The sequence below is a fragment of the Macrobrachium nipponense genome, chromosome 18, assembly GCF_015104395.2.
Source record: "Macrobrachium nipponense isolate FS-2020 chromosome 18, ASM1510439v2, whole genome shotgun sequence".
NCBI classification, from domain to species: Eukaryota; Metazoa; Arthropoda; class Malacostraca; order Decapoda; family Palaemonidae; genus Macrobrachium; species Macrobrachium nipponense.
Genome location: NC_087211.1, coordinates 87,818,182 through 87,829,385, shown reverse-complemented (window position 1 = coordinate 87,829,385; position 11,204 = coordinate 87,818,182). Strand labels below are relative to the sequence as shown.

General features: G+C 34.7%; 1 protein-coding gene across 1 annotated transcript in view; it reads left to right on the top strand.

Moving 5' to 3' along the window:
- LOC135196706 (uncharacterized) overlaps window positions 1-11,204 on the top strand; it is an 82,103-nt gene that overhangs the window by 5,412 nt on the left and 65,487 nt on the right. The window contains exons 2-3 of the mRNA XM_064223538.1: window positions 6,336-6,568; window positions 10,953-11,114. Of these exons, the coding sequence (XP_064079608.1) occupies window positions 6,336-6,568; window positions 10,953-11,114 (395 nt within the window). The remainder of the gene's footprint in view (window positions 1-6,335; window positions 6,569-10,952; window positions 11,115-11,204) is intronic.

The window sequence follows — 11,204 nt, the reverse complement described above, 5'->3', positions numbered from 1 at the left end:
TGGATGACATTTTGACTTTGTGGATGACATGTTGATTTTGTGGATGACATTTTGACTCTACGGGTGACATTTTGATTTTGTGGGTGACATTTTGATTTTGTGGATGACATTTTGACTTTGTGGATGACATTTTAACTTTGTGGATGACATTTTGATTTTGTGGATGACATTCTGACTCTACGGGTGACATTTTAATTTTGGATGACATATTTAATTTTTGTGGGTGACATTTTGACTTTGTGGATGACATTTTGTTTTGTGTGGTACATTTTTATTTTTGTGGTGACTTTTGACTTTGTGATGACATTTTGATTTTGTGGGTGACATTTTGATTTTGTGGATGACATTTTGACTTTGTGGATGACATGTTGATTTTGTGGATGACATTTTGACTTTGTGGGTGACATTTTGATTTTGTGGGTGACATTTTGATTTTGTGGATGATATTTTGATTTTGTGGATGACATGTTGATTTTGTGGATGACATTTTGACTTTGTGGATGACATTTTGATTTTGTGGGTGACATTTTGATTATGTGGATGACATTTTGACTTTGTAGATGACATTTTGATTTTGTGGGTGACATTTTGACTCTACGGGTGACATTTTGATTTTGTGGGTGGCATTTTGACTCTACGGGTGACATTTTGATTTTGTGGGTGACATTTTGACGCTCTGGGTGACATTTTGATTTTGTGGGTGACATTTTGACTTTGTGGATGACATTTTGATTTTGTGGGTGACATTTTGATTTTGTGGATGACATTTTGACTTTGTGGATGACATTTTGATTTTGTGGGTGACATTTTGACTTTGTGGATGACATTTTGACTTTGTGGATGACATTTTGATTTTGTGGGTGACATTTTGACTCTACGGGTGACATTTTGATTTTGTGGATGACATATTGATTTTGTGGGTGACATTTTGACACTAAGGGTGTCATTTTGACTTTGTAGGTGACATATTGATTTTGTGGTGACATTTTGATTTGTGGATGACATTTTGACTTTGTGGATGCATTTTGATTTTGTTGATGGACATTTTGAATATTTAATTTTTTAAACAAGCCAAACACCTCTGTACTGAGCATTGAATTTAAAGTAGTATTGAGAAGGCTAATAAAATTCTACTTGAATATACCCATAATGAAGGATATCACGAACTAAAAACCCATCGAATATTGTACTCCCACTTTCCCGCTCCCTTCAATTCATTTTATCAGTTAAGTTCATACAGGAGACCAACAGAATTTTGCGTACTCTAAGGGTCCATTTCACTGAAAATAAGGTTACGGAATTTAAACCTCTTCTACCCTACATCATTAGAGAAAAGCATTTTCGTGAGCAGATCAGATCCTCTTTCGTCCACTTAATGAGATGCCGAGGGACAACACACGCCACAGTTATATAATCCACAAAACCTGAGTAGCGCCAAGAAGATTACAATGATTCCTCGTGGGGGAGATGTGGGGGGAGCCAATACGTTTCCCTAATCCCTAATCCTGTTGGCTCTTCGGTCACTATAATGTTTACTGAGAAAGGGAAGCGACCAGTGATACGAGCGTGGAGATACTCTCTCAGAAATCTAGTAAGAAATTATTATTATAGTTTTCACTGGAGAAAAGCTTTCCAAGGCGGAATTCTAGCCATCTCTAATCATAAAAACTCACTACGGTATGTATAAGCTGGGATGCATAGTAGATTGTTTGTATTGTCATAGAGATAGAAGTAAGTGTTGTTTCAATGGTCAAATCCTCGAAGCGGTTTCAACTGAACAGACAAAACAAAATGTAATCGGCGGGAACCAGTGAAGAATAACCGTTATCATTTTACATATTAGTTAAGATGACTACGTTAAACTTAGGCAGAACCTAACAAACACTACATCAAATTACCTTTTATTTTATATATACAATGCTGAATAATAGGCTCATCCGTTCTTGCAGGCTCCACCCCCCTCTTTTTATTTATTTATATGGACATTTTCCTCTTCGCTGCACCTGTTCTAAATTTTCAAATCAAATAAATCTATATATATATATTATATATATATATATATATATATATATATATGATATATATATATATATATATATGTCATACATTACCGTAATTTATATACATACATAGAGCTACAAATGTCCTTTAATATCTAATTTGCTCTACCTCGGAATAATATATTTTCATATGTTTAACCGAAGGGGAATTTTTTAAAATCCATATATATATATATATATATATATATATATATATATATATATATATATATAATATAATATAAGCGAATTCCACAGGAAAATGATAGTCAGAAATCCAAGCGCTTTCGTCTTTCACTCAGACATTGTCAAGGAGTTAATGAAGTACAATTGGAGAGAAAGGTCTCAGGTACAACACAAGATCAAGAATACCTGATGGTTAATTGTCAAAAGGGTAAAAATTCAAAGAGATAATCCAGGATTATCGGATATCACACGGTCACAAACCAAAACAGATTGACCCTAACCGAAATTACAAAGTTTCTTACAGTCCAAAACATGCAAAAACTGAATATATTAATTTTGTTGCTTATATTTATCTATAAATCTTTTCTTTATTATGAAAGCATCAAGTTTAAATAAACCAAGACTTAAATTTAGAACATTTCTATTATTTGACTTGATGAAACAAGATTCAATGATATTCCTTTTAACTGTGTCATTACATGGGATTAAGGCTCTTTCTTGACTCCAGTTAATAGGATGGTCTAAATCTCTCATATGTACGAATAATGCATTCGATATTTGCCCAGTTCTCACAGAATAATGATGCTGTTTGAGACGTTGTGCAAGAGATTTACCGGTTTGTCCGTAATAGACTTTATCACACTTTTTGTAAGGAATTTCATATATGCAGCCTGGAAGATCTTTAGGAGAATTTTCGATTACTAAACTCTTGACATTAATATTACTGAAAACAACATTATGTTAAAAAGCTTTAAAATTCTAGGAATATCTAAAAACCTTTCATCATAGGGTAATTTTAGAATGTTATGCTTACTAAATTCAAGTTTGTTATTAGTTGAATAAAATGTTTTTCTAGCTCTTTTCCATGCCACATCTACAAAAGTCCTTGGGTATTTAAGTTTCATTGCAATATCATAAATAGTTTTAATTTCAGCGTCAATAAACTGTGGGCTACAGACACGTAAAGTCCTTAGAAACATCCCAGAAAAAAACAGAGAATTTAACATTTTGATGGTGATTGGAGTAGTAATGAACAAAAGAGGCAATGTTAGTTGATTTTCGAAAGACTGAAAAGGTGAAATTTCTCTCATTTCTATGGACAGTTACATCAAGAAAATCCAAATTACAATTTCTTTCTTCCTCTACAGTAAATTTTATAGAAGGGACTAAATTATTGAGATTATTAAGGAATTCCTGGAGATTTTCGTGAGCTGGCCAAATACAGAAGATATCATCCACATATCTAAACCAAACTAACTTTTTGGGGCAAAATTCTTGGTAAGAGTTTTTGTCTCAAAAATTCCATGTAAATATTGCTAAGGACAGGAGATAAGGGATTACCCATAGCCATGCCAAACTTTTGTACAAAAAATTCCCCATTAAAACAAAATTTACTATCTTTGATACATAACCTTATGAAACTAATGAGGTTTGCCACACTTAAGGGAATGTCATGACGTTCTATTCCTCCTCCAAATATTCAAGTAAGTCATCTACAGGCACTTTTGTAAATAACAGATAGGGTGATACGTGTAAATAGACCAGACGTGACGTTGATTGACAAAATCAAGAAGAAAGTATCACTCATTGATGTCGCAATACCATGGGACACCAGAGTTGAAGAGAAGGAGAGGGAAAAAATGGATAAGTATCAAGATCTGAAAATAGAAATAAGAAGGATATGGGATATGCCACTGGAAATTTGCTACAAAAATTCAAAAAGTTACAAAAGCTTTTTGTCACCAAAAACTTCAGCTCTTACAAAAAACCTTCGAATTACTAAAAAAATAAAATAATAATAATCCAAATATTACAAAAACCTTTCGATTTCCTAAAATTCAAGTAAACACAAATTCAGCTATTACAAAAACCTTTGAATTGCTAAACAAATGCAAATGTTACAAAAACTCTTCTCGATTTACTAAAAAAATTAAATATTTCAAAAATTCTTTCGATATACTAAAAAATCCAAATATTACAAAAATTCTTTCGATTTACTAAAAAATCCAAATATTACAAAAATTCTTTCGATTTACTAAAAAATTCAAATAAATATTACAAAACCCAAAAATGAAATTGTTAACCAAAGCGATCCAGACTGTCAGAGGTGGCGTGTCCCCATGAAGTAATAAGAGCTTTTGAAAACAACAACATGTCCCCCACCCCCCCCCCCCCCCCCCCCCCCCCCCTTCGTAAAATGACTGCCGTCGACAGTTATTGCTCTCTCTCGTGTGACGTTAGGAGTCGTCGGACCTCCGTCATGAAATATATGTATTTTTTCGAGAGTTTTATTTGTTCATTTTTCGAAGCGTTATTGAAATGTTTTTATGAAACGTGTTTATCCACCCCTTGTGGGCAAACATGGCGGCAAGGTTAGGAGGTCGAGATGTTTGTGGGCAAATGTGATGGCAAGTTGTTAAATCGTTTATTGAATTATTGCCGTACAAAAATTGTAGGAAAACTTAAAAAGTTAAATTCATTAACTATATAGTGTATGTATATATAGGTCTATAGTATATATACATACATAGGTAGATAGATAGATAGACAGATAGCTATAGTAGATTCACATCACCCGTGCATTTGATGTCTAGGCCAGTCCCTTACGACGCTCCTGATTGGCTGTTGATAAGCCAATGACAGGGATGGAAACTCTCAGTCTCTCGAGAGAGTTCATATAGGCAGTATGTGTGTTCCAACTCTTCCGAGGGATGCTTTTGAAAGACTTATTCCTCAGGAGAGTGGAATATATATCCTGCCTATGTTGAACTCTCTCGAGAGACTGGTAGTTTCCAGTCCGTGATTGGTTTATCAACAGCCAATCAGGAAGCGTCGTAAGGGACTGGTCTAGACATCAGATGCACCGGTGATGTGTATCTACTATAGCTATCGTAGTGCAAGATTTTTTGGAAAATGGAACCGGTTCCAAAGCATAGCAGCAATGGGAAAGAAACAATCAATGAATCGATTCAATCCGACGGGTGTTGCAACGCCGCTCGAGATGAGGAGAGATCTCCTCCCTGAGCTCAACAGGAACAATGCCGAAATCCTACCTGTGGAAAAGAAACCACAGATGCTACCACCCTTCTCATTGAGAGGCTTATAGGCGTTTGATTCACTTGAAGAGATTAGAGTGACACAAGTTCAAACATTTATATATGAAAGTAATGTTCTAAACAGAGGCATAAGACTAGTGTAAAGTTTTACTAACAGGAATTTATGACTGAACTTTCGTAATTTAAAGACATTTCAAAATTTGCAGAAATAATGTTACGTTATAAATTATTAGATCTCTCCCGGATTCATCTGAGGCAACCTGAGCATTCAAAATGTTACGAGAACTTTCAAACTACCAATTTTGCATTAATTTGGTAAAAAAAACAAAGACTGAACTGAATGGAAGAGGTGACAAGGACATTGGTACTAATGGTCTTGAAAGGTATATTAAACATAATCATAATAGAATTGCGCAAATGCTCATTCGGACATATCCAATGCACACATACACACACACACTTCTTTATCTTTTTTTTTCTGATATATATATATATATATTATATATATATATATATATATATATATATATTATATATATATATATATATATATGTATAAGAAAAACTAGATTATTTTTTATTTGCCTTTTATGAATTTAGATCAGCCTTGTGTTTTCTAGGTTAATTAGTTTTTAAGAACCATTTTGTGGCAGAATAGCCTTTGTTGTTGTATGAGCATTTGTTTATTTTATTTTTGAAAATTGAAGTGTCCGTTGCTGGTCATAAGTAAAGTGTTTAGCGTAAGTGCTTAATTTAACGTTTCTCAGTGTGGTTAGGCGCTCCTCCCCGTTTGTTTTATATTACCGAACTATCGTTTTAACGATTTTGTGTTTTTCTTTTTTCTTTATATACGAGTGTTTATGAACGCGTCTTGGTGATGTCTGGACGTTGGTGCTCGGATAGAGTTCAGTTCGGGCTTGAGCACTCCCTTGATATCACACCTTGAGCAGCATACTGATTTGGATTTTGGATGGACGATTATTTGGGCTGTTTATTTTGGACGACGATTCATTTGGATTACGCTTTGGATCCTCGCCTTGGTCGTTGTCTGCAGGTTCTCTTGTCACCTGCGACTCGAGTTGTCTCCTGCCTCGACTTGCGGCTTGAGTACATCAATAAGGTACTCGTAGGTGCTCCTGTCACCTGCGACTTGAGCCAGTCCTGCCTTTCCCTGACGAGGAGGAATTCCCAGGGAATTGTTGCCGTCGCTTTCGTCTTCAATCAGCTGCTATGGTTTTTTGGGAGCTTGCTAGCTCGTGAGATGGCCTGTAGGGAGGCTGACGCCAGGTAAGACAGAGTGTCTCTGATTTTCGTTTGGGATCGCCTTCCCTTTATGGTATTACTCTGGCGTTCAGGACCTGCCCTGTTAGCTGATTTGGCGAGTGGATCACGGCCCTAGTTTTGTCTCTCCTCTGATATATCCACTGAAGTGAGAAGAACCATACATCCTTTGTATTATTTAATCTGTATATATATATATATATATATATATATATATATATATATATATATACATAAATAAAGATAAATGCCACGAAGGAAAAATAAACGAAGGAGTCTGCGAGATCTTTCGGCTGAAAAGCTTTACTGAAGCAGCTACTGACAAAAATACGAGAAAAGACAATACAAGAAGGTTCGTATAACTGACAGATAGGGATTATAAAAGGATTAGTGCCTAGAATCCGACACACCTGGAAGATAAGAAACCTTCCCAAACAAGCATAAACAAAGGGTGCAATTAAAGGTTTAAGACAATCATCTCAGATACAATCTCCCAGACAATTAAAGGATTATAGGTGACAGCTATACGGAACCTGGTAGACAAAACCATATTCACAAAAAATGACAGACATACATTACAATAAAATTTTTTTTAATAACTCTAAGGCAACTGATTTTTATTTAAGTCAGTAATATATATTTGAGGTCATTCTTAAACATGTTACAGATACAGGGTCTAAATGAGGCACGACTAACATTGAAATTTACAATGAAAAGTAAGTTGTATTAAAGCAGATTCTAAAAGATTTCGTGATAAGACATCTCTTGACCGTGCAATTACTGAACTGTCAATCCAATTAATTCGGTGGTTGTTTTCGCTTAAATGAATAAATAATGCATTAGATTTTTGCCCAGTTTTTACAGAGTATTTATGCTGGCTTAGCCTTACTTCTAAGCCCTTGCTCGACTGTCCGAGGTAGAATGAGGGACAATCCATACATGGAATTTTATATATTATGTTGTTGCTTTCTCTGGGGCCATTTTTTATTAACATTCTTTTTAGTGTGTTATTATAGGAAGAAACAAGGTTGACATTAAAAGCTTTTAACAATGGTTTAATGGTTTCAAATCCGTTAAAATAAGGCAAAACTGAGAATGTTCTTGAGAATTTTCTTTCTGTGTGTTGTTTTCAGTATAAAACTTTTTGTGGGCTTTATTATAACAAATGTCTAATATATGTGAAGGATAGATAAATCTTTCCCTATTTTTCTTATGTATTCAATTTCTTGATCCAAATATTGTGGACAATGACAATTCGTAATGCTCGTAAAAAACATAGAGGAAAAAATTGATATTTTTATATTAAGATGGTGGCCTGAGAAGAAATGAACATAAGTTAAGTTGTTAGTCGGTTTTCCTATAATACTGAATTTACATTGAAATGGTTCTCTATGTATCAAACATCTAAGAAAGGGAGGCAATTGTCTTTTTCTAATTCTAGAGTAAACTTAATCGATGGTACCTGGTTATTTTTCAATTTAGAGAGTAAATCATTTACATCAATACCGACAGGAAGAACAGCTAAACAATCATCAACGTAACGATACCACTTTACAGGAATATGAATGATATTAGGTAAGTAGCGTTTTTCGAAGAATTCCATATACAGGTTTGAGAGCAATGGTGATAAAGATTTCCCATTGCATGCCAAAAATTTGGTTGATAAATTCACCATTTTCTCAACAATTTTTGCATGGCAATGGGAAATCCTTTATCACCATTGCTCTCAAACCTGTATATATGGAATTCTTCGAAAACGCTACTTACCTAATATCATTCATATTCCTGTAAAGTGGTATCGTTACGTTGATGATTGTTTAGCTGTTCTTCCTGTCGGTATTGATGTAAATGATTTACTCTCTAAATTAAATAACCAGGTACCATCGATTAAGTTTACTCTAGAATTAGAAAAAGACAATTGCCTCCCTTTCTTAGATGTTTTTTTGATACATAGAGAACCATTTCAATGTAAATTCAGTATTTATAGGAAACCGACTAACAACTTAACTTATGTTCATTTCTTCTCAGGCCACCATCTTAATATAAAAATATCAATTTTTCCTCTATGTTTTTACGAGCATTACGAATTGGTCAGTCCACAATATTGGATCAAGAAATTGAATACATAAGAAAAAAATAGGGAAAGATTTATGCTATCCTTCACATATATTAGACATTTGTTATAATAAAGCCACAAAAAGTTTTATACTGAAAAAACACACAGAAAGAAAATTCTAAGAACATTCTCAGTTTGCCTTATTTTAACGGGATTTGAAACCATTAAACCATTGTTAAAAGCTTTTAATGTCAACCTTGTTTCTTCCTATAATAACACACTAAAAAGAATGTTAATAAAAAATGGCCCCAGAGAAAGCAACAACATAATATATAAAATTCCATGTATGGATTGCCCTCATTCTACCTCGGACAGTCGAGCAAGGGCTTAGAAGTAAGGCTAAGCCAGCATAAATACTCTGTAAAAACTGGGCAAAAATCTAATGCATTATTTATTCATTTAAGTGAAAACAACCACCGAATTAATTGGATTGACAGTTCAGTAATTGCACGGTCAAGAGATGTCTTATCACGAAATCTTTTAGAATCTGCTTTAATACAACTTACTTTTCATTGTAATTTCAATGTTAGTCGTGGCCTTTTTTCATTTAGACCCTTGCCTATCTGTAACATGTTTAAGAATGACCTCAAATATATAATTACTGACTTAAATAAAAATCAGTGCCTTAGAGTTATTAAAAAAAATTTTATTGTAATGTATGTCTCATTTTTTGTGAATATGGTTTTGTCTACCAGGTTCCGTATAGCTGTCACCTATAATCCTTTAATTGTCTGGAGATTGTATCTGAGATGATTGTCTTAAACCTTTAATTGCACCCTTTGTTTATGCTTGTTTGGGAAGGTTTCTTATCTTCCAGGTGTGTCGGATTCTAGGCACTAATCCTTTTATAATCCCTATCTGTCAGTTATACGAACCTTCTTGTATTGTCTTTTTCTCGTATTTTTGTCAGTAGCTGCTTCAGTAAAGGGCTTTTCAGCCGAAAGATCTCGCAGACTCCTTCGTTTATTTTTCCTTCGTGGCATTTTATCTTTATTTATGGATTTATCACGTTCCTAACTTTCGTGATTCTGTTATACATATATATACATATATATATATATATTGTCATAGTTTGCGTCGAGACTATATAACGTCATTCAGTAGGTCAATTATAGACAAGGTTTTGTGTCTTAGTTTTGTGTTGATAGGTAGGATTTATAATGGTTTTCCTGTTTTATTTACTGTCTTCCTTCTTTCTTGGAATTAGTATTAGGGTAATTTTTGGTCTGGCCAGCTAAATTGTTGGATTCCAATAAAGTTTATTATTAATAACGGTTTATTTCTCCTGTCTTTGTTAGGACTTAGCTTCTTAGTTTTAGGGAATCCAGTGTGTTTCTAAGGACTGGTATTTGTCCTTCCTGGTTATCAAGTTATGTTATTTGTCATCCGACAAGGTTGATCTAATGTGTTATTTAAGTATAAATATTGTTAAGTTTTCTTGAGTGTTTGTTTCCATTGACCTTTAGCACTGAGTTACATTTATTACTGACAACAATTATTATAATAAGAAACTTTTATAACAACCCCAAGGTTGTAACAATTCCCAAGGGTTTGTAACAAAATTTGGCGACCGTGACAGGATTGTTCTCAGGTTGTACTCAGTGTTTTGGTCGTGGAACAACACTTTGTAATTTAGCAATATTTTCTTTAAGTTGTAGAGTATTACCTTTCTCCCGGCTAATTTTGATACAATGGAGGAGTGTTTGACCCGCAGAGTTTTTAGGGTCGGTTGATTGTATAAAACATCTGCCAGTGCTGAATAAGGCTTGTCTAGTAAGTTGTGCTCGGTGGTTAGGTATTCCGTTGAGGGCAGCGGATACAAAAAATCAATTGTTGGTAGCTGTGAAAAGTAAGGTAGCTCAGGGTATGGCTGAAGGAGGAAGGATTTGGCTAGGGATTTTGATAGTGTTGGTGACAGTGACTCAGAGCGCAGAAGGTTAGTGTGATTGAAGATGTTAGTGTGAACCCAGGTTCTTTCTTTGTTTGAAGATCCTCCTCGTACTGGAACTATTTTTTGAAGGGCAGGGTTAATTTTGCAAATTAAATCTAATGTGTCTACTAACCCCTTTTTGGTAGAAAACCCTGTCCCAGTGAGTGTAGCCCCAGTACAGCCTGTAGTGTCCCAGGAGGACAGTGAATATAACTTAATATGTAAACGGATAGAATTGATGAAACTAGAATTTGAGGAGAATGAGAGGGCGAGGCGGCATGAATGGAGATGGCCAATATCAATTTAGAAATTGCTAGGCTGCAGGGCAACTCTAATCATTTTAGTACTCCTCGGGGCAACTCGCAGGATAAATTTAATGTAGGTGCGGCCTTGAAATTGGTGCCAGTGTTTGAAGAGTTGAATGTCCCAGAATTTTTCAAGGCATTTGAACGTGTTGCCACCCGGTTGTCTTGGCCCCTAGAAATGGTGGACTGTACTAATTCAATGTAGGTTGGTGGGCAAGGCTAATAGTGTATAAATGCCTTGGAAGAAGGTTTAGCCCGTGACTATCATAAGGTTAAGCTCTAGTCCTCAAG